General features: G+C 36.5%; 1 protein-coding gene across 1 annotated transcript in view; it reads right to left on the bottom strand.

Moving 5' to 3' along the window:
• LOC145676572 (guanine nucleotide-binding protein G(f) subunit alpha-like) overlaps positions 1-25,950 on the bottom strand; it is a 71,367-nt gene that overhangs the window by 15,686 nt on the left and 29,731 nt on the right. Inside the window, exons 4-5 of the mRNA XM_081747409.1 lie at positions 7,265-7,319; positions 4,140-4,286 (exon numbers count right to left, since the gene is read on the bottom strand). Of these exons, the coding sequence (XP_081603535.1) occupies positions 4,140-4,286; positions 7,265-7,319 (202 nt within the window). The remainder of the gene's footprint in view (positions 1-4,139; positions 4,287-7,264; positions 7,320-25,950) is intronic.

Here is a 25,950-nt window from a genome sequence, read left to right on the forward strand (position 1 = left end):
ATTTCTAAGTGAACAACAGAAGTTTATTGCAAAAGAAAAACAATTTGACAGCGTAATTGTAGATTAGATAGCATTACAATTTGACATCAGGATGAATAAATTACTAAACATATTTGTTTTTGTTTATTTTTCAAAACTTGATAAAATTGCTTGTCGTGCAGTCAAAATAGATACATTACACTGGTTTGCTGTGCCTGTTTCAACTGGTTTTATATTACATTTCCAAGTAATGTTTGTTTCGCAATTCAAAATTATACTTTCGATATGGTTTTTCACAATGTACTTCCAGTGTGGTTTTGTAGGCTCAACATGATTGATGGAGACACTAGATTCACAGCGCTGCGCCGTCGTTATTATGAAAGATGAAACCACAGTACAGTTTCAAACTACTGTATGTGACTTGAATACTGGATCCAGTAATAATAGATCTTTTACTTCCAGATCAAGGGCGCTCGAAAGGTAGGGCAGGGTGGGGCATGAGCCCCCTGGCACACGCAAATGTATTAAATTTCTTAAGATTATTTAAATACAAATAAAAAAAAAATACCAAAGTAATATAGCAACCAGAGAGTTGAGCCCTTCTAGAAAAATTTTCTTCGAGTGTCCATGTTCCTGATGTATTAGAGAGGGTATATTCTTCGGACGTTGAATTCATAACAAAAACATTTCTAACAATTTTGATATTATTATATAGGGATCAATATTTAAACCAAAAGTTGTACTAGTTTATACCAGTGGTTCTCAACCGATGTGTCGCGACATACTGTTGTGTCAAGAAGTTCCTTAAGAGGCCTCATCCCGGTGAAATTAAAATACCGCTAATTTTATAGTAATTAAGTGATATCTTCCAATAGCTAAAAGATAATTGAAATGTGAAACAAGAGCGCCCTAGACATTATTTTGCGTGAGGTACCGTTATCACAAGTCACCTAGTGGCTTTCCGTTTTCAGCTGTTTAGAAACGCGAAAATAAATGCCGATTTTCATAACGGCTCGAAATCGAAAGCAGATAAGTAAGTCATGATAACAGTATCTCATGTAAAATGATATTGTCTAGAGCGCTCTTGTTCCAAATTTCGATTATATTTTATCTATTGGAAGATATCAATTAATTACTGTAAAATTAGCGGTATATTAATTTCGCCGGGATGAAGCCCCTTAAGGTGTATCGCGAAATTTTAGAATTTAAAAATTATGAAGAATTTAACAAACTGTACCAGTCAACCCTGCAGCGGTAGCAATAATGCTCAGTGCTATATAGAGTCATGATAAAAACTAATTGGTTTTACGATTATAATAGGTAATAATAATAATAATAATAATAATAATAATAATAATAATAATAATAATAATAATAATAATAATAATAATACAAAACAAGTGTGTCCTGGACGTTTAGTAAGTGTGTCGTCGGACAAAAAAGGTTGAGAACCACTGGTTTATACTACTTCTGGTTTCAGTGGACGAATAAGAACTAAGTTGACAGAAATCTATTCTTGAGGTGCCAATTCCATATTAAAAAAATATTTCCCACTTTCTGTTACCATTTTCGCCCTATGGGAATTAATGTGAGAGCCAGAACTCGTTGTCGATTCTTACCATTTTCGGTTGTAATGGAAAAAGTCAGAGATGATACTTGTTCATGTAGTACTGAATCCACATAAAAACAAGATGATTGGTATCTATTACCCTTCTCTCCTTATGGCGGTTAGTATTGGAATCGAAATTGTATAGATACACCTACCTTTTTCAATAGAGGAAACAAGATCAGGATGAATCGGTTCCGGAAAACTGGTTTTCACCTTACTGTTTTTGATCTGATAGCTGTTGACAGACGGATGGACGGAGGGATATGGAAGTAATACAAGACTTGCCAAACTTTTCCATAGCATAGTTTGGAACTGTAAAGCCGTTTTTCACCTTCTCTTAACAGTTTTTTTTCTGTGGCTATCAATGTTGTAAGCCGGAAGTAGTATTTTTCTGCTACTTCCGGTTACAACAAATGGATTAGAGATAGGGATGCGCACGAGACAAGATTTGTGGCCGTCTCGTCTCGAATATATGGTGTAAAAGTGGTGTCTCGACTCGAAAAATGTGTATTTCTCTATTGGAACAGCCGTATCTCGACTCGAATTTTGTCACGAAAATCCTGTCTCGACTCGTCTCGTGCGCATCCCTAATTAGAGAATACATTTAACGTATTTCTGGGACACTTAATTCATATTTTAAAACAAAAATGCTATATTTTAACTTTTTGCTTATCTGGCGATAGTGCTGAATCCGGAAATGACATATAACGTTCACTTCCGTTTGATATAGAGCCCGTACCAATGGAGATGAAACCCTTCCAAGGACACTAAATTGATACCAAAAACCCGTTTGTCGTATATATATATATCTTGGGGGTCGCGGCGCCTCAGTGGTAGAGCGTTCACCTCTTGTACGCCGAGTTCTTGCTTCAATGCCAGCTCGCTCCAAGCGGACTTTATGGTGGACAAACACCGTATGCGTGGGTTTTCTCGGGGTTTCTTTCGTTATACAATGTGTTATAAAAATTTGACACAATATTTTGAAAATAGAATCCTCACATCAAAATAAGAAAAAAATTCATATGGACATGAGGTCGGAAGTGCATCGTTTCCTAGTTATAGGATGCCGAAAATTTGAATAAAATAAATTTTAAGGTGCATAGTTCCACTACTATAAGACCGATCGTAGTCGGGTCAAGACATCCCTGAGGAACTATATATTGTTCAGCGTAAGCTCTAAACTCCGATAAACAAAATATTTGTATCCTTCCGCTTGTCACAAGTACGATTGGCTAGCGATGTATCACTCCTACTCCCCACGAGGAGGAGCAAATTATAGACGTGCATTTTGACAATACTGTCTCGTGTCGTCCAGATACAGCAGCAGCAGAAAAGAAAGAAAAGAAACTCGAAAGATTAAAAAAAAAGAAGAAGAAGAAGAAGTATTTGAATTTCGCTCGTAAACAATTGTTGCTTAGTGAGTAAAGGTTTGCCTTGTTGGTGTTCCACCACAAAAGTCGCAGAACCGGGATTCATGCCAGTCATCTTTCAGACTTTAAAAGCAGAACACCCGTCCACAGTTGAGTTGGCGCCATAATTACTGCGCATGCTTAGTGTTTATTTCTATTGTTTCATTAGCCACATTCGATTGCAGTATTATTAGATAATCCGTATTATATTTTTATCATTTATAATAATATAGCAGTTTTATATGAAGCTTCATAGTGAAAGTAATAATGCAATCACATGAACTATTTTGCGGAGGAGTACAAGCGTCGGTAGGACAACAGCAAATAAGCGAGTTTTAGTTTCACGTGGCTTTGTTTATCGCAGTTTAGAGCATACGCCGAACAATGTATAGTATCTGAACCATCCAAACATCCATCTTTCAGAACCTCCGGTACTTGCACAATCATTTTTACAGAGGCTGTTTGGGAGTACTTGATCACTCTCCACCTACCTTTAAAAATTGCCGTGCAAGTACTGAAGCACTCTTAAACATGGGTATTTGGATAATTCGTATGCTAGTTCCTTACTGATGTCTTCACCCGACTACGATGAGTCCCATAATAGTGGAGCTATGAACTTTTAAAATTCACCCATTACACGTTTTCAGCAGCCTATAACCCCGAAACTATCCACTTTCGAGAACAGTTCCATATGAACTTTTTTTTTTTTTTATGTGAGTAATCTGTTCCCAAAATATTGTGACATGTTTGTAAAACCCTGTATATTGCTCAGAATATTTATATTAAATACTATAGGACTATAGCTTATTCACTGTAAGTAACAAGAACATGTGTGGATATAATTGTTTTCATACTCTATATGATATACTGTATTATGTGCACACGCTCTTCTGTCCCCATGGAATCAGTGTTTTGTTGCCTTAGAATTGGCTGTTTGCCACTCCTTGAAAGCATTCTTTCTGCCTCCTTGGAACTTGTCGTCCCCTCCCTCGGAAAAGATCATATTGGCACCCCCTATCTACGTGTGTGATTGTTTTTTTCAAGTTTACATCTGTTTTTATTACCTGCGAATCTAATTTATTAAGTATAATAAAATTGGAAATTTCACAAAGAAATAAATAATAGTTGAAATTGCTTTTTACCTGAATCCACTTTCTTCTCTCTCCTCTCTGACCACCTACATCAAACATCCAAAACGGTTTTTTCCCTCCGCCGAATTTTTTCGGAATTTCAACCGTGAATTCGATCTTCTGTATACTAGTTGTGGTTCTTCGACATCGGAGAATGTCCTGAAACAGAGTTTCATTGTATTATGTTTAGCGAAGGAATTACTATGGGGAAAAAGAGAAGGAAATTACTCTCTCTAGTACAGTATGTCCCTACATTTTTACGTTCTGTCCTTCGTATTACGAAAGCATAAGTTTTAAAAGTTGTTTTGTTTAAAAGATTTCCTTAGATATAATAGACAGTCATTTGGGTTTTCGAACTACTTCGATTTTTTTTTTTTTAAATAAAGTGTGTAGCAACCATTATTTTCAAATTTAAGCACAAATTCCTGGAATATTCTAGTTGAATAGAGTGAACCCTTTAATTTCTTTCTTTTTTTTAAAAAAAATGCCGTATTTAAGAGTGTAGATAAAACTTTTTCAGTTAAGGGTAAATTATTTACTGTTACAAAGAATGTACGCTGTAAATGTGAGAAAGTGTATAATGCAAATATACTTTTTTTTTTTTTTTTGATGCTACACATCACTAATTCGCATACTGATCTCTGTTTCTTCCACATATAGAAAATACTTTGAGAAGGTCTTTCTCCCTTAGAGTTTGGTGACTGATTCCTAGAACTAAGCTAAATTACTTTGTGATTACACATCACTCTTGTGCAGCAATACGTATACGCAGTGGCGTATTTACGATTTTGTTTCGGGAGGGACTTTGCTAACTTTATTCTGGAAGTGTGAAAATTCTTCAAGACATTTCATAATATTTTAAAATAGTAAATAAAATTTCGGGGGGCTTAAGCCCAAAAGCCCCCTCCAAAATACGGCACTGTGTATACGTATGTAATATACGTAAGAATGTTAGATGTCAGACCTCCTGTAACGACATGATGTAGCATCTAAGTAGGAGAAAGGGCAGTGCGTATGTATCATATGGATAATGTATGCTCTGTACAGATTTCCGTTGTAAACATACGGATTCTGTATATTCGTACAATATACCGTTGTCCGAATCACAGATTTTTCTAGTGTACTAAACATTTACACCAAGAATCATTGCGATTAATTCTTTTTTCTGTTCTTCGCGATTGATTACCAGCAATTTGAAACTTTTTTGAATTACACTTTCGGTCATTTGAACAATAACTAAAATTCAAGTTATGGATTGTTTTAAATTTCGTTACAAAAAATTCGCACATCTATTCTTCTTGCTTTAAAAGATATTAAGATAGGATTAAAGTCTATGTTGCTTGACTTCACGTACAAACTGTAGAAAGGCTCTGAGAAATGGGTTTCATCAACTGTTTTTGTCAACACAAAAGTCAAAATTTCTTTTATAAAAATTAAATGTACCGGTACTCCTTTTCATTCAGCACAGGTACGGCTTCATATTTACTGAAATTCCGTACAGACAAGAAATTCGGCAATATATTCAGCATACACTCTGGTCGCCTTTATCCCCCAAGTACCATTTTCAGAGATTCGCTAAACATCTATATCAAGAATGAATTGGAAGTATTTTCCACCTGATCGGAGATCGAACCTGGACTGAGTGGTTGATAGGTAGAGGCGTTACCGACTATCCCACGCAGCTCAAAATAAATTTAAAGTAGTAAATTTAATTCAGAACAATGTGCTAATTGAAATACAACATGGAAACACGGAAGAGTAGTCTGGGTCTCAGAAACGCAGGACGCTTCGCCACTGTGTTTTTCGCTTTAGCATAGAGTCAAAGGTTTCGGAAGCGCTACAAGCTTTCTCTTATTCTACCAGAGGCGCTAGTAAAGCAAATAATTATAAAATAATAGCATCTGCTAGTCGAAAGGAATATTATGTTAGCTAATGAAGAAAACTTACAAGGTACATTCGCGAAGCGTTCCTCGGGATTCGTGTAAAATTGATTCGAAAGCAAAGTTCTTCACTGCCCAATGTGTATTGTACTAATTTTAGTGGCCCATACCGGTAATGTGCATATTTATGGGCCTTCCTATATTCGGAATTCAATCATACACTACTATAACGCTCGGACAGAAAATCACTTTTAGTTTCTTTAGAAGTAATTGGACATGCATATCGTCATATGCAAAACAAATTAGATCAGGTACTGCTTCTATGACACATGTTAACCACCCCAGCCGCCATCTTAAATTCGCCATATTAGATTAAAATTTCGGTTTTTCAAATTAACATAGGTGCAAGTGATACATCAAATTCATGTACCACTTTCTCGTAAATTCACTTGTGTAGTGAATTTTATCGTAGCTTGTGCCGTTTGGAAGATATTACATGTTAAATCCCTCCAGGCACTTCGCGAAAGATATTAAATAGTTGCAGACATAGTTCCAGAGTAAAATCAGTCAATGTTATACTATTACAAGGAAGTATTGTATTACAGTCAAAATGCCTAATGTAAATCCAGATAGATCAGATTGGGTGAAGGCCTACAATTTCTGTATTGACGTTTGTGTGTCTGTATGTACGTTCAGAGAATATTTCGTCTACGATAAATCACGTAAAAGATTACATATACACACGGGGCAGTGCAAAACTTACTATTTGGTTCAATATTCTTGAAGTGTCTGATATTTAACATGGAATACATTGCAAACTGTATAAGCTACGGTAAAACTCACTACACCAATGAATTTCCAAGAAAACTGTACAAGAATTTGATGTATCACTCGCACCCATTCCCATTTGAAAAACTGACAGTTGAATCCAATATGGCGGATCCAAGATGGCGGCCGGGGTGGGTTACATGTGCCAAACAAGCAGCACTTAATCCAATTTATTCAGCATATGCCGACATTTATGTTCAGTTACATCTAAAGAAACTAAAAGCGATTTTGTGTCCGAGTATTATAGTAGTGAATGATTGAATTCTGGATATATGAAGGGCCACAAATATGCAAATTACCGGTATGGGTCTCTAAAATTAGTACAATACACACTTGCTTTAGAATCAATTTTACATGAATCCCGAGGGGATACTTCGCGAATGTACCTTGTTAGACATAAGGAATCTTAAGCTTATATTGAAAACTAACCTGATCTGAGGGCACGTAGTTAGGCTTTCGGATTTCATCCAGTCTGTCTAGGAAGCTGGAAGGACAACAAAATATACACGTTAAATAGAATCTCCTTACACATTTCTCCTTATACAGTAATATGTAAGAATATATCTGAAATACACAGGAGCGAACTGGGTATATTAGGGCCTAGGCGGCTGTTACCATGGAGGACCCTCAGACTATAACACCAATTTCTAAAATAGCGTACAACCAGTTTCGCAACCAGCAATGAGCTCGGGCGGCCCAGGCCCTTCCCAAAACAAACCTGGCCTATTTTATACAGCAGCGTTGCGGACAAATTTTGGTGAAATTTCAAAACAGACAGGGGTGTAGCCAGCAGGTTTGTGTAGGGGGGCCCGTCGTTTTTTAGGGGGGGCAGCTACAATGTACAAAGTAAAAAAAAAGTGTTACTGTTAATGTTTTGGGGGCCTGAAAGAAAGGAAAATTTTGGTTTTCTTCTGGAAAACTATAACACTATTTTAGCTTCTGCTGCTTCTTCTTCTTCTTCTTCTTCTTCTTCTTCTTATTATTATTATTATTATTATTATTATTATTATTATTATTATTATTAGTAGTAGTAGTAGTAGTAGTAGTAGTAGTAGTAGTATCCATAAATTATATTCAAGATAGTTTTTATTATGCATAATCAAGAACTACTGCCCGGGACCAAACGCTATACTTTTGTGCATAACTATAAAGGTAACCAAGAAAGTTCTGTCCCTTTTCGTGGAGGTCTGTGTTCAATTGGACCTCACACCTTGAGTTGAATGTGAGTGGAGATAAGGCGAACGTCAGTTGTTGGTGTGGGTATATCCAACATACTACCTGGTTGTGGCAATTCAGACACACCGTGAACTTGCGTAAAGACAGAGGGAACATGGGACATAGTAGTAATGGGGCGACTTGGCCTCACTTTTTGGCCCCTGGGTCCCTGCCTCAGGACCCATGGTCCCTGGCCGGGGTCAATGACCTAGGGGTACATAGGACCACCCCCTCTAAATTTTGGCAGGGGTACCTTGGCCCACCCCCTAAATTTTGGCAGGGGTACATAGGACCACCCCCCCTAAATTTTGGAAATTGCCAAATCTAAAAATTTGGTATAGTAGCCTAGGACCATAGTATGTACCTCTATCAGTATTGGGTGTCTATGTCGTTCCCTTTCATGAGTAAAAAATTGCCAAAAATTCAAATTTCGGAGGTTTTTGACCTAATTTATCCCCTTTGATGAGGTGTTATTACCCTATATAGTTATATGGGCGTATACAGGGGTCCATTACCTTTCATAAGACATGGGTATATTAATGCACCCCTTTAAATTTTTGGGAGGGGTACCTTGGCCCACCCCTTCAATTTTGGAAATTGCCCAATTTCAACATTGGGTATTATAGTATAGGACACTAATATGTACTATGATAAATTTGGGTGGTCCACCTCATTCCCTTTTAGGGGTACATAGGACCACCCCCCTTAAATTTTGGAAATTGCCAAATCTAAAAATTTGGTGTGGTAGCCTAGGACCATAGTATGTACCTCTATCAGTATTGGGTGTCTATGTCGTTCCCTTTCATGGGTAAAAAATTGCCAAAAATTTAAATTTCGGGGTTTTTTGACCTAATTTATCCCCTTTGATGAGGTATTATTACCCTATATAGTTATATGGACGTATACAGGGGTCCATTACTTTTCATAACATATGGGTATATTAATGCACCCCTTGAAAAATTTGGGAGGGGTACCTTGGCCCACCCCTTCAATTTTGGAAATTGCCCAATTTCAACATTGGGTATTATAGTATAGGACCCTAATATGTACTATGATAAATTTGGGTGGTCCACCTCATTCCCTTTTAGGGGTACATAGGACCACCCCCCTTAAATTTTGGAAATTGCCAAATCTAAAAATTTGGTGTGGTAGCCTAGGACCATAGTATGTACCTCTATCAGTATTGGGTGTCTATGTCGTTCCCTTTCATGGGTAAAAAATTGCCAAAAATTTAAATTTCGGGGTTTTTTGACCTAATTTATCCCCTTTGATGAGGTATTATTACCCTATATAGTTATATGGACGTATACAGGGGTCCATTACTTTTCATAACATATGGGTATATTAATGCACCCCTTGAAAAATTTGGGAGGGGTACTTTGGCCCACCCCTTAAATTTTGGAAATTGACCAATTTAAACATTTGGTATTATAGTACTGGACCTTAACATGTATTATGATAAATTTGGGTGTTCCACCTCGTTCCCTTTTAGGGGTACAAAATTGTCAAAATATAAACGTAAGCAATACGTTGTACCACGTGTTTGGTCTTTTGGCCCAATTTATCCTCTTGGATGAGGTTCTATTACCTTATATGGTTATATGGTTATGTATAGGGGTCTATTCCCTATCATAAGACATAGGTACATTTGTGCACTCCTTTAAAAATTTGGGAGGGGTACTTTGGCCCACCCCTTAAATTTTGGAAATTGACCAATTTAAACATTTGGTATTATAGTACCGGACCTTAACATGTATTATTATGATATATTTGGATGTTCCACCTCGTTCCCTTTTAGGGGTACAAAATTGTCAAAATATAAACGTAAGCAATACGTTGTACCACGTGTTTGGTCTTTTGGCCCAATTTATCCTCTTGGATGAGTTTCTATTACCTTATATGGTTATATGGTTATGTATAGGGGTCTATTCCCTATCATAAGACATAGGTACATTTGTGCACCCCGGGAGGGGTACTTTGGCCCACCCCTTAAATTTTAGAAATTGCTCATTTTATATATTTGGTATTATAGTACCGGACCTTAACATGTATTATTATGATAAATTTGGGTGTTCCACCTCGTTCCCTTTTAGGGGTACAAAATTGTCAAAATATAAACGTAAGCAATACGTTGTACCACGTGTTTGGTCTTTTGGCCCAATTTATCCTCTTGGATGAGGTTCTATTACCTTATATGGTTATATGGTTATGTATAGGGGTCTATTCCCTATCATAAGACATAGGTACATTTGTGCACCCCGGGAGGGGTACTTTGGCCCACCCCTTAAATTTTAGAAATTGCTCATTTTATATATTTGGTATTATAGTACCGGACCTTAACATGTATTATTATGATAAATTTGGGTGTTCCACCTCGTTCCCTTTTAGGGGTACGAAATTGCTAAATTTTAGTACAACCACGTGTTTGGTTTTTTGGCCCAATTTATCCTCTTGGATGAGGTCCTATTACCTTATATGGTTATATGGTCATGTATAGGGGTCCATTACCTATCATAAGACATAGGTACATTTGTGCACTCTTTAAATTTTTTCGATAGGGGTACTTTGGCCCACCCCTTAAATTTTGGAAATTGCTCATTTTATATATTTGGTATTATAGTACTCGACCCTAACATGTATTATGATAAATTTGGGTAGTTCACCTTGTTCTCTTTCATGCGTAAAAAAAATTGCCAAATTTTACTACAACCACGTGTTTGGTATTTTGGTTCACCCCTTGGATGAGGTCCTATTACCTTATATGATTATATGGTTATGTATATTGGTCCATTCCCTATTATAAGACATGGGTATATTGATGCACCCTTTAAAAAATTTGGGAGGGGTATCTTGACTCATCCACTCAGTTTTAGAAATTGATTAATATAAGCATTTGGTATCTTCGTACAGGTCTTCAATATGTACCACTATAAATTTGGATGGTCCACATCGTTCCCTTTCATGGGTAAAGAACTACCAAAAATCAAATTTCGGATGTTATTGACCCCTATTTAATACGTTATATGGTTTATTACCTCTATATGTTTATGTTCTCTTTTAAATTTGGGAATTATCAAATAACAAAATTCGGTAAACGTTTTCTAGGACCCATTGGTATTCCTCTTATGGCCAAATATTCAAAATTTAAAGGTTATTGACCGGCTTTATTATTGAATAAGTACAGGATTTATTACTTTTTCATAAGACACAGGTGTATTTGTGTACCAATCTTAAATTTTGGGAGGGGTACATTTCTTATTGTCATATCAATAATTGGTAATTGTTCTTTGGGTAAATCATTGTGATCACGTGATCAGTTATTGACCTATGATGGGATTAGGAGTCCAGGACATTGGTACATTGAAACTTTGTAGGATAATTTGAGAATGCGTCATTGGTATTGATTATTACAGCCAAATATAAACGTAAGCAAGACGTTGTACCACGTGATTGACCTTGATGAGGTAGTGTACAGGGATACATAGCTATCCTTATTGAATCTTATGACTCATAGACGAAAGGCAATACATGCTACAACACTGGCAAAGTTATTGTTAATGCAATTTGATTGGTTGATCACTATCTTTCCTGCAATCTGATTGGTTGATCACTATCTTTCGTGCAATCTGATTGGTTGATGAGTTTCAAATCTTTGCTGTATTCAGTTTTAAGTTTTGTTTTACATTTAAAAATCTTGTTTTCGTTCAACATTTTGCACTCAATGATAAATATGATCAAAACCGTTTATTTGTTAATCGAATAGTTAAAAACCGGATAAAGTTTGACGGTTAACCGTGAAACGTAAAAAAATTTTTGTTTGAAATTTTTTCGTTTCAAAATTTTGTTTGAGATTTTTTCGTTTGAAATTTTTGTTTGAAATTTTTTTCGTTTGAAATTTTTTGTTTGCAAATTTTTGTTCGAAAATTTTGTTTAAAATTTTTTGTTTGAAATTTTTCGTTTCCAAATTTTTTGTTTCAAAATTTTGTTTGAAATTTTTTTCGCTTCAAAATTTTGTTTGAATTTTTTTTGGTTTGAAAATTTTTTGTTTGAATTTTTTTTTTCGTTTCAAAATTTTGTTTCAAAGATTTTTGTTTGAAATTTTTGTTTCAAAGTTTGAGTTGACATTTTAAAAGTTTGTGCACTTATTAGTAAAGAACTGGAACTGTTTAGAACAAAAACCTCTGGCAACATTGTGGTGCAATAGTACACGTCAGAACATGATAATGCAACGTCATCAGTTTTGCATCATATATAAGTATCGTTCGAGTTAGTATTCATGATAACGTCATCATGGCTACTTGTCTGCAGTTTCTAAACACACGTGATGTGATAAAATCATTTACCAAGATTACTGATTTACAACAGAATGTACCTTATAGAATCTTAGCTAGCCAAATGATCCCTACAAAGTTTGGATTAAGAATCGTAGTGAAGCTTGAAAATGATAAGAATATAATTTTACCAGCAAGATATTTACCCATGGAACCATCAAAACAAGAAGAACTGCTGCGTTTCTTAAATACTGGATCTGTATCTTTATGTTACAAAGGATTCTTGGGTCGGAGTCATCAACTTGAATTTAGTACACAGCCAGATTCGTCAGCCATTGTGATGAAATCGTGAATCATCACATTTCTTTCCAATGACGTCAGCTGTAGTTGTATGAATTTGGTTGGTCAGCATGACGTCAGCAACTGTGATGAAACCATGAATTCAAACGTCAGCACATTCCTTTCCAATGACGTCAGCAATAACTATAAATCAACCAATACACTGTCATCCCACGAAATCATTTGAGCAAGTGCTTTTCAGGAGGAAAGATGTGTACTTCTAACGATAAAGAGTTCATCTTCGCAAGCTATTATCCAATAAATATATTTCAAACAAAACATGTGATGATTGGTATCAGTGCTAGAACATTTGAACCTGTGATTCGATTGGGCAAAGCAGAACAATTTGGTGTACAACTGACCTATGAAGAATGGCAAATATTATGTTCACGAATCGACCAAATGAACGATTATTTTCATGATGAGCTAAATGTGACCATAGTCAAATCATTAGGCTCAAATCATGAAGTGGTGCTGCGTACAGTCCTCGAAGAGAAGATGGTGCTGTTACGTAAAAAGAGTACATTTCATGTCCCTCGCAACATGGTGTATCTAACGGAAACAGAATGGAACAAATTCATCAGCGTATTTCAGTGGGTGAAACATGCAGTGGAAGTGTGCAACAAAACCAGTATATTCCTGAAAAAGTACTATTTTGAAAAATGTGTCATGCATATTGTACAACATGTATCTAGATATTGTGATGGTTGTCAACATCGTTCGTGGGTGCATACCTGTATTGATAAACAGTTTATTTGTGATCAAATGGACATTGAGTTTCCACCAATTGATATTGCATTAGACCTTAAAAGACTTCAACTGGAATTAAAATTATATGCTAAAGACAAACTAGTGCAAGAAGTTCAAAATACATTGTATCGACAATATCCAGAACCACTATCTGGTATGGATGTATGTGGAGTGTAACAAAATGATCCATTTCAATGAATTGTGTTTTTTCATTTCAAGTACAACCCCAGGTTCTGACGTGTACTATTGCACCACAATGTTGTCAAAGGTTTTTGTTCTAAACAGTTCCAGTTCTTTACTAATAAGTGCACAAACTTTTAAAAATGTCAACTCAAACTTTGAAACAAAAATTTCAAACAAAAATCTTTGAAACAAAATTTTGAAACGAAAAAAAAATTCAAACAAAAAATTTCAAACCAAAAAAAAAATTCAAACAAAATTTTGAAGCGAAAAAAATTTCAAACAAAATTTTGAAACAAAAAATTTGGAAACGAAAAATTTCAAACAAAAAATTTTAAACAAAATTTTCGAACAAAAATTTGCAAACAAAAAATTTCAAACGAAAAAATTTCAAACAAAAATTTCAAACGAAAAAATCTCAAACAAAATTTTGAAACGAAAAAAATTTCAAACAAAAAAATTTTAAACAAAAAATTTTGAAACAAAAGTTGTCAAAAAAATTTTCAAACAAAATTTTGAAACAAAAAATTTCAAACAACAAAACTTAAAACTGAATACAGCAAAGATTTGAAACTCATCAACCAATCAGATTGCACGAAAGATAGTGATCAACCAATCAGATTGCAGGAAAGATAGTGATCAACCAATCAAATTGCATTAACAATAACTTTGCCAGTGTTGTAGCATGTATTGCCTTTCGTCTATGAGTCATAAGATTCAATAAGGATAGCTATGTATCCCTGTACACTACCTCATCAAGGTCAATCACGTGGTACAACGTCTTGCTTACGTTTATATTTGGCTGTAATAATCAATACCAATGACGCATTCTCAAATTATCCTACAAAGTTTCAATGTACCAATGTCCTGGACTCCTAATCCCATCATAGGTCAATAACTGATCATGTGATCACAATGATTTACCCAAAGAACAATTACCAATTATTGATATGACAATAAGAAATGTACCCCTCCCAAAATTTAAGATTGGTACACAAATACACCTGTGTCTTATGAAAAAGTAATAAATCCTGTACTTATTCAATAATAAAGCCGGTCAATAACCTTTAAATTTTGAATATTTGGCCATAAGAGGAATACCAATGGGTCCTAGAAAACGTTTACCGAATTTTGTTATTTGATAATTCCCAAATTTAAAAGAGAACATAAACATATAGAGGTAATAAACCATATAACGTATTAAATAGGGGTCAATAACATCCGAAATTTGATTTTTGGTAGTTCTTTACCCATGAAAGGGAACGATGTGGACCATCCAAATTTATAGTGGTACATATTGAAGACCTGTACGAAGATACCAAATGCTTATATTAATCAATTTCTAAAACTGAGTGGATGAGTCAAGATACCCCTCCCAAATTTTTTAAAGGGTGCATCAATATACCCATGTCTTATAATAGGGAATGGACCAATATACATAACCATATAATCATATAAGGTAATAGGACCTCATCCAAGGGGTGAACCAAAATACCAAACACGTGGTTGTAGTAAAATTTGGCAATTTTTTTTACGCATGAAAGAGAACAAGGTGAACTACCCAAATTTATCATAATACATGTTAGGGTCGAGTACTATAATACCAAATATATAAAATGAGCAATTTCCAAAATTTAAGGGGTGGGCCAAAGTACCCCTATCAAAAAAATTTAAAGAGTGCACAAATGTACCTATGTCTTATGATAGGTAATGGACCCCTATACATGACCATATAACCATATAAGGTAATAGGACCTCATCCAAGAGGATAAATTGGGCCAAAAAACCAAACACGTGGTTGTACTAAAATTTGGCAATTTCGTACCCCTAAAAGGGAACGAGGTGGAACACCCAAATTTATCATAATAATACATGTTAAGGTCCGGTACTATAATACCAAATATATAAAATGAGCAATTTCTAAAATTTAAGGGGTGGGCCAAAGTACCCCTCCCGGGGTGCACAAATGTACCTATGTCTTATGATAGGGAATAGACCCCTATACATAACCATATAACCATATAAGGTAATAGAACCTCATCCAAGAGGATAAATTGGGCCAAAAGACCAAACACGTGGTACAACGTATTGCTTACGTTTATATTTTGACAATTTTGTACCCTTAAAAGGGAACGAGGTGGAACATCCAAATTTATCATAATAATACATGTTAAGGTCCGGTACTATAATATCAAATGTTTAAATTGGGCAATTTCCAAAATTTAAGGGGTGGGCCAAAGTACCCCTCCCAAATTTTTAAAGGAGTGCACAAATGTACCTATGTCTTATGATAGGGAATAGACCCCTATACATAACCATATAACCATATAAGGTAATAGAACCTCATCCAAGAGGATAAATTGGGCCAAAAGACCAAACACGTGGTACAACGTATTGCTTACGTTTATATTTTGACAATTTTGTACCCCTAAAAGGGAACGAGGTGGAACACCCAAATTTATCATAATACATGTTAAGGTCCGGTACTATAATACCAAATGTTTAAATTGGTCAATTTCCAAAATTTAAGGGGTGGGCCAAAGTACCCCTCCCAAATTTTTCAAGGGGTGCATTAATATACCCATATGTTATGAAAAGTAATGGACCCCTGTATACGTCCATATAACTATATAGGGTAATAATACCTCATCAAAGGGGATAAATTAGGTCAAAAAACCCCGAAATTTAAATTTTTGGCAATTTTTTACCCATGAAAGGGAACGACATAGACACCCAATACTGATAGAGGTACATACTATGGTCCTAGGCTACCACACCAAATTTTTAGATTTGGCAATTTCCAAAATTTAAGGGGGGTGGTCCTATGTACCCCTAAAAGGGAATAAGGTGGAACACCCAAATTTATCATAGTACATATTAGGGTCCTATACTATAATACCCAATGTTGAAATTGGGCAATTTCCAAAATTGAAGGGGTGGGCCAAGGTACCCCTCCCAAATTTTTCAAGGGGTGCATTAATATACCCATATGTTATGAAAAGTAATGGACCCCTGTATACGTCCATATAACTATATAGGGTAATAATACCTCATCAAAGGGGATAAATTAGGTCAAAAAACCCCGAAATTTAAATTTTTGGCAATTTTTTACCCATGAAAGGGAACGACATAGACACCCAATACTGATAGAGGTACATACTATGGTCCTAGGCTACCACACCAAATTTTTAGATTTGGCAATTTCCAAAATTTAAGGGGGGTGGTCCTATGTACCCCTAAAAGGGAATGAGGTGGACCACCCAAATTTATCATAGTACATATTAGTGTCCTATACTATAATACCCAATGTTGAAATTGGGCAATTTCCAAAATTGAAGGGGTGGGCCAAGGTACCCCTCCCAAAAATTTAAAGGGGTGCATTAATATACCCATGTCTTATGAAAGGTAATGGACCCCTGTATACGCCCATATAACTATATAGGGTAATAACACCTCATCAAAGGGGATAAATTAGGTCAAAAACCTCCGAAATTTGAATTTTTGGCAATTTTTTACTCATGAAAGGGAACGACATAAACACCCAATACTGATAGAGGTACATACTATGGTCCTAGGCTACTATACCAAATTTTTAGATTTGGCAATTTCCAAAATTTAAGGGGGGTGGTCCTATGTACCCCTGCCAAAATTTAGGGGGTGGGCCAAGGTACCCCTGCCAAAATTTAGAGGGGGTGGTCCTATGTACCCCTAGGTCATTGACCCCGGCCAGGGACCATGGGTCCTGAGGCAGGGACCCAGGGGCCAAAAAGTGAGGCCAAGTCGCCCCATTACTACTGACATCCACAGAGCGTCATAAGAGCATGTATGCTGAACGAGTTCAAATGGTGGTCAAACGCTGCTGTAGCGGGACAGAAGATATGCCAGGCCTTTGGTGAGGGTGTCGTGAGGACGCGGACATTGCAGCGATGGTTTAACAAGTTTAAGGACGATGACGAAACTCCCGAAAACACCACGTGCCAGAAGACCAACACATGTACAGAGAGGAACTGGGGCTACAATTCAGTATGTGGTGAAACCATTCGGCAGCACATCCATCAACTTGTGAAGCACTGCAAGTTGGGTCGATGGGTCTCACATATTTTGACTCCGGGACAGAAGGCAACGCGGCAGCCGACTGTCTTTATTTATTGTTTCGGAGCCATTTCTGGACAGGGCGTTGACATATGATAAAAAGTGTGTCTTATTCGAAGCTCCACAGCGCCCTCATCATTGGTTAGCATCCCATGAACCGATTTCAAAACAGCCGAAACCAGCACTGTACCAGAATAAGGTCCTTCTGTCTGTTTGGTGTATCGTGTATCGGGAACTGCTACCAGCTGGTCAGAGTATCAATGCAACTGTGTAGTGTCAGCAGTTGAGCTGTGCTCAACAAAAACTCAAAACTCTGGAGCCATCACTTCTGAATTGCAAATGTGTCCTCGTTTACAGGACAACGCTAAGTACCACGTGGCTAGGATGACTCAGGACAAAATTCTTCGCCTTGGATGGGAAACAATATTGCAACCACTATATTCCCCGGGGATTGCACCGTCCGATTATTACCTGTTCCATTCTTTGGACAATCACCTTAGAGGACGCCAGTTCAAATCCCTAGTAAAAGTCCAAAATGCATCTGATACTTTCTTCGTTTCACGGCCCACCAAGTTCTACCGCGATGGATTCCATGGTCTTCCAGAATGTTTTCAGAAGGTCGTCAATACTGATGGGGACTATTTTTAAACTTCCAGGTTAGGTGACATATGATGTTCAAAGGTGGTGGGTGAAAAAAACAACAAAACTTTTCTTGGTTACCTTTATATTTAAATTTTAAGACCTTGTATACAGAACCTATCTACATAAGATTGATTTTCTTTGAAATTTCACTTAATTTCTTTATGGTTTCCTGACAAAAAATATTTATTTATTATTCGCGACGAAGAAAAACATAATTATTTTATTACACTGAGTAGAAATAAAAGAGAGAGCGAATGAAATTCAAATTGAATAAAATCATTCTTTCTCACCAAATTTTCCATCCTTTATGTCTTTTAAAACACTTGTTAAAGCATATAAAAATAGTACCTTTGTTTTATGGTTGTATTTGTAGTACCTTGTTAAAATGTTTGTCTTCAAACTGTCAAATATAAATCGCAGTAAATTGTGTAATCTGCTGTCACAAAAAAGTATCCTATTTTTCGATCGGTATAAGGAAGAAATACTATACTATTTTTCGATGGGTATGGAAAAAGCAATATTTCTCCATACTATTTTACCATAAATTATTAATTGTCAATAAACTTTGTTACTTTTAAATGAATGAAGCGAGATAATTTTACTGTGATGTTTTAAAAGCTGGTTATTTGGGGGGCCAGGAAACCATTTGGGGGGCCTGGCCCCGATGGGCCCCCCTTGGCTACACCCCTGAAAACAGATGAATACATAAATGAATATTGAATTAAGTCAAAGCACTGTACAAAAGGAGAAATAGTCAGTGGAAACTCTACATTAATATCTTAGAGTAATAAATGTTAGTAAAGAGTACGCCATTTTATGCAAAAAATAAAGATGTACAAAATAATAATTATAGTGCAAGTTTTAAAACTTGTAACCGTTAATAATTGAGAATTTGTCAATTTGAATTTTCATTTTAAGGTCTTTTAAGATGTTAATAATAAGGATAACTAAATTGCTTGCGATGAGGAAAATTCAAACTTTCAATTTTGTTCATAATAGATGGTGCAGCACGTCGTTTGCAGACTACTGTACTAGGTATTCTTGTCCCCTCCCGAAATAAAATCCTGGTTACGCCACTGCGTACAATGAACATCTGCGACGAGCCATCGCGTTATGCAGTTGTAAATTCGTTGTTACTTGATGTTTTTGCAAGCTATGAGTTATCATTGGTCATTGGAAATTTGATGTCACAGCAAGTTTTAATCAAACGGCAAATCACAGGATTTCCAGAAACAAACTCTAGTAGTTTACGTTATTATTGTACTCCCATACGAGGTGATTCAAAAGTTCCCTAACATCAGAATTACAACAAAATGTAAGAGAAGAGACCGTCTCCGAATATGTTTTTTTAATGAGGGATTTTTTAAAATTAGGCCAGCCATTTGGCCTGTACACTCTTTATGTACCCAATGTTACACGAAAATGCAATGTTGCCATTTACCTAGAGCCAGAGCGTAAGTGAATGAAGTTACTGTCTTTTATGGTAACATGTCGATGGCCAGCCCCCATTTCAAAGAGTAACTTCAATCATTTATGCTGTGGGTCCAGGTAAATGGCGCTGTTGCATTTTCATGTAACATTGGGCGCATAAAGAGTGTACAGCCCAAACGACTTGTCCGACTTGAAAAATTCTTCCACTTTAGATTGAAAACATCATATTTGGAGACGGTTTCCCTTCTTACGTTTTGTTGTAACTCTGATAATAAGAGAGTTACCCTATGTCATGGAACTTTTGAGACGTTCCGTATAGTAGCTGAAACACTAAACAAATAATAGCCAATAACTTTTTACTATGGAATGAACAGGACAGCTTACTGAAAATGGAAACACTAACCAACTAATAATAACTTTTGACTGGAATGAACACGACAATTTTACAAAAAAATGGATAACACTGCTGAAACACTAAACAACTAATAATATTTTTAAAAAGTTAAGATTTTTTGCACTTCAGATGATGAATTGCAGAGTTCCTGAATAACTTTGTCCACGGACATTAAATATAACATGTCTCTTTCCATACTCATTGGTAAAAATGTGTCCAAAATGTCTTCACACTAACTAGCTCTGAGATTTGTTTACTCTCTAACTTTAACTTTGAGAAGCACCTTCCACATGTTACTTGTGTGCATGGTAGAGACAACGCATGTTTGTATACAATGTATAAATTATTAAAACAACTAGACTGACAGAAATTGGTACAAAATTTTCCCTGCACATGACAAACAATTTTTACACAAGGTGTTCGCAGTATCATTATCACTCTTGCTGTGAATCCCGTCCAAAGATGTTCCATCCAGCATAGCATGCTCAGATGCATCTTCTACGGATTCAGGGGCATCATTCCCTTCAGGATCATCAAAAAGCATAACGTTTTGTGACAGAGTGTGTGAGCGGGAGGAAGTGAGATTGCATGATATGAATAAATTACCAAATAATTAATATGCAAAAATGCAAATGAGGGAGGAATCTCTATCTGAATACTGACAATTACTTTAATTAATACAACCTCCAGCCACAAAGTTAATTTACTAAATTTAGTTCAGTCGGTAGAGTCTTAAGTTGAATAAAATTAAAATTTTGAAAAGTAAAATAAAATTCCTGTTAAGCATGAAACTCTAATTTACAGGTTACTATGGTTTTAACACCCATCCTGTATGCGAAAGATACCCAAAATACGTTCATCGTATTTACGATCCATTGATAGACCCAGCTTCTGGCCTGAAAAGGAAACAAGATAGACAAAAGGGTAACACATTACCTTGCGGCCATACTGCAAACAAGAATAGAAGTCAAAATTTCCAATGGTAATCCTGTTTAATGCACCACTTCAATAATTCCAGATGCACAAATATTTTTCTATTACAAGAGCACTCGCGCGCGCGGTCTCGCTATGAGACCTGAGAAAAAGAAAAAAAATTCTTTTAAAAAATTTCTTTATCACACTTTCGAGCTCTCAATTTTTTTTATCGTTCGTGCACGTTTATGTTTATTGCGCCGCGCTCTTCATACTTGTAGTGTCTCTGCTTTCACTATTGTATCCACTTCCGGGTAGGGTTTCTTCCGATGTTGGGGACCATGCTCCTTTCCCTCCTATCGTGCTGCTAGGCTCTTTCAACCGTCATCTTTCCTCTGACATTGGATTTCTGCTACACCAGTGGCGGTTCAACGGGGTAGTCGTTTGTGCGATAAAACTAACAAATAGGTTTATATGTGAATAAAGTTCTCACTGAAGTATCATCATATAACACACTGACGTTATCTTGCACTAAACCCGCCTACTTAATACAAGCAAAAAGGCTCAGTTCTTGTATTACACGGTATTTAAATCAGCTATGCTATAAGATAGCATCGGACGTTGCCTACAAAATCAGGCATTGAGTTTGTGTTCATAAATGCGGTTACTAACTTTAGTTTTCACTGTATGTAAAGTTAACAGATGATACGGCGTGCGACGTAAAATGACAAAAGTGACTACTTGTGCGAAGCACTTCACAAAATATATGGTAAAGCATTGTCTCTTCCCACTAGTAACTATTAATACATGTTGCACTTTGTCTGATATCACCTCGTAGATTTTTCGTAAAACGCACTTATGTAAATGTTAGCGTTACCTCCTACGCACTCATTCCACCAAGAGAATATTAGTTCGGCGTAGACGAAGAATTACCGGAGGTAAATTAGCTATTAATGCTCATTTCCAAGCACACAAGCACTAAGTATAGGTTTGTAACTAACGCACTGTTCTTGGTAACACATAGCTGAATGTTACAACGTTTCAAGGAACTGACGGTTAAACAAGACTCCGAATTTCAGTGTTCGATGTTCACTATATCGCGATTCAGGAAGAACTGTCATTTCTGGTTGTCCCCTGTAATGTTATATTCCTTCAAGGTTCATTGTTTCTTCCAACTTTTGGGTTGGGCCATTCCACTATAGCCCGCTTCCCTGGAATAGGGGTGAAAGGTGCAACCCTCACCTGTAAGCTTCCAGTGACCTAAATAACTCGATATACCACACTTTTCATCTTCTTTTGCACTTTGTAGTTCACTCCAATAGCATCGGGGATAGTCACTATGTGTGTTAGATAGCTTAATAATCAAGCTTCAGTTTAGTATATTACACTCACTCACACTGTGCTGTATTTACAAGAAATATTAAAATAAACACCAAAATTATTCAAACTTCGTCACTTGACATGTTTACCTACACACCTTGACAGGTTGAGCCACCTATCGGCGACACCAGGAACTGTTTGTACAAGTGACATTGAATATTGTAAATTACTGAAGCTGATGCATTGAAGGACTGAGCTTATTAGTTGATTACTTATGTTACTTAAACAATTTAAATAAGCCAAACAAAATGAAAACAAATTAAAAGGACTCTAAACAAGGCTGAAGTAGCCTGACACATCATAATAATCATTATAGAACTGTTTGGGAGTTCGCTTCTCTCTTGCAACAGTATTGCATCTCGGCTAGTTTAAAAAAAAAATTGAGGTTTGTGTTTTAGTCTCTCTGAATACCTTCCACAACCATCAACTAGGCCTAAAACTGCCATTAGTACAAGCCATTTGTAATAAACAAAATATATATCGAGCTAAATATATCTAAAACTACGGAAACACCCAGAAAGTTTATTTACATAACATAACACATATTATTATACAAAGCATATATCAGCGGAGCAGATGACAACTATCTTTTGACAGAGACATCTAGCGGATGTCACGGAACAATTACAAACAGCGTTCTAGACGACTACCACTATAACTCAAGTGGACTCGTCCATAATTTTGAAATTGTCAACTTCCCTTTCTCTGAGAGTGTTCCGTTGACCAAGGGACGCTTCAAGAGTCTAACATGCTAAAAAGGGGTGTGTCTTAAAAAAATAACACCTCTTTGTATCCTGCATTCTCTCATCGATACGCTAAAAATTTTATGACTTTTAAAGCATTGTATTTGTAGGAACTGTGTCGCTATAGTGATAGTGTATGCTCCTACCTATAACAACACTAAGAAATGAGACTAGCTATCCATCTATGTAAAACCTGAAACTCATAGGTATTCTATCCTTATGAAGATGGTTACATTGATTCCAAAATCTTCCACGACGTGGGAGTCCAACGCTCCGTTAGGAACACATGCTTTCTTTAAGTTTTTTTTCTGTGAGGCTTTCTCTGCCTTTCTGTTAGCAAACTAGCGTATCTAAAATATAGAATTTACTCTCTTCTTCGAAGTTAATATTAATTAATATCAAAATATCATTGCTTCACTCTGAAGTCCCGTCCTGTTGTTTGTTAATATTCAGTTACGTAACAAAATAAACCATATATATACATAAAAATACTAATAAAAGTTATATACTACCGCTGATACGTATGTAAATATCAATAAACTTTATATGCAAATCCCTAATTAAATTGTAATAATATTCATAATTTCACGCAAAAATTAAATATGTAAATCATCTTAAGACACTGTTCATGTGATGTTCACATTATTCCCCTCCTAAGGAAATGCAACCGTTAATCGCTTAATCGTTGCATTTTCTCAGAAGAGGTGCCAATATACTTTACGTAAATCACATACATATTCCGTATATACTAAACTTTACACAAAATTTCCCTAATTACATCAATATATTCTGACACTATTAAAATAGTAAACTAAGCACTAATACCAAATAAAAATAATCCCTAACATGTCATAATCACTTCATCACTTATCATTTTATACGTAATTCATCTCTCTACATTATATAGTTATTCATCTGTAGTATTACACTCCGCGCAACAACTCTCTTGAACGCCAGACGTAAGGAGGTGCGTCTGGGAGTGTATACTTCTTCAGCTCTCCATCCTGCATGACGTGCTGTGTTTACTTCCTGCTTCTCCTACGTCATCAGGTCAGCTGTGTCCTGAGGAGGCGTGGCTTCACGCTGCACGTATTTCTTCAGGTGAAACACGTTTCTCTTCATTAACTCTTCTCTAGTCTCAGGATCGCTATTTATTTTCTGGCTGTGCTATCTCGAATACTGCGTACTGAACGTTACTCATAACCGACGAAAATTCGTTATTGATATTCATTCGTGAGAGACTACTGTGACTTACTTTCACAACATATTTTATTGACACTTTCTTTACTCATCAACCATGATGGTTGAGAGGCACACACACTAGCGAAGCACACCACGGCTTCAAGCTCTTAAACGATTTCTTCACTTTCTATGTTATACTACCGTATAGGAAACTGAATTGTTACTGGCTAATTGCTTCTATTAAAATTGTGCAATGATCCATTCTTCTTTTGCACTCAACAAGCGGACTCTTAAACGAAGTGGTATTCTTCTCTACAAATCCCCACGTCATCCATCGACTAAAAGTATTATTAACAGTAGATCTATGTCGCAGAGGGTAAGGATACATCCTAGTCTTCATGGGTCGGTCATCGGTCACTTGTATGGAATGCTGGTAGTCCCTAATGGTACCGGGCTTCTCATCAAATATGCGTTGATGTATGTAGAGCACGTCGTACAACTTTTGCTTTTCATCCCCACTCAAATCCGTATACTTTTCGACATGATCTCTGATATCGTCGGGTGTAGCCTGGGTTCGAACCTTCGCCCATTCCTGTGGCGAGTAAACAACATTTGCAAGTTCGGCTGCAGTTGGGAACTTCCCATCGTCCAACTGGCTGCGCAGGGTAGCCAACTCTCCCTGGTGGCCTCCACCTGCTGACGCTCGCTCGAACTGCTCTGTAGTCAGCGGTCCTCTCCTCGACACGCACATACTACTAACTGTGGGATTCTCACAATCAACCACATCCTCTTCGAACTCCCAGGATAATTTTCTTATGAAAAGGTCTTCTTCCTCTACTTCAATGTCTCGAAAAGAAACTTCTATATGGTGGGGGTGATTAAGCAAAAGGACGTTTCTCTCATAGTCTAAAATCGCCCTACTTTCTACAAAGAACTGTGAACCCAAAATGAGTTCACGGTTCAGCCCTTTCACTATTATTGCCGAAGTATAGTACTCCTTGTCTGCAATAATGAGTTCTAACAATACTTGGCCGATGATCGACGCCACGGCGCGACCGAACGCTGAACTGACTCTAATGTTCGCTGACTTAATGAACGCTGGTGGGGGGTCTCGCTTACGTATTTCTTCCCAACATTGCAGTGAGATCGCGGATATGCTAGCTCCACTATCCAATAAAGCCAAAATTTTACTATTAAATAGACCTACTTCTACCTCGGGAAGTGTTACTAAATTATTATTGGGTAGCTTTTCGGTTGAACTTTCCAACAAGTCTCTAAAGATCGCATTCGTCTCGTCAAACAACTTTCTGTTTATTTTAATTTTGTCCCCATTTCTCTGTAATAACATAATTTCAGGGTGACGAATGTCGTTATTTCCTTCACGATCGAAATGTGTGGTGCTAATTATACGTCTACAAGTTTCACAATCCCCATTCTCAAGTGTCTCTACAGTCTTTACAAGTGTCTCACTATTTTCTTCTTTTTCTTCTTCTAAAACATTGTTATAATCAATAACACAATTACGCATATTCTCAGACATAGATTTCGCCGGTTGAACCTGCATATCCAGTACGCAAGTATTCA

The sequence above is a fragment of the Thermobia domestica genome, unplaced genomic scaffold (assembly GCF_964235325.1).
Source record: "Thermobia domestica unplaced genomic scaffold, izTheDome1.hap1.1 HAP1_SCAFFOLD_226, whole genome shotgun sequence".
NCBI classification, from domain to species: domain Eukaryota; kingdom Metazoa; phylum Arthropoda; class Insecta; order Zygentoma; family Lepismatidae; genus Thermobia; species Thermobia domestica.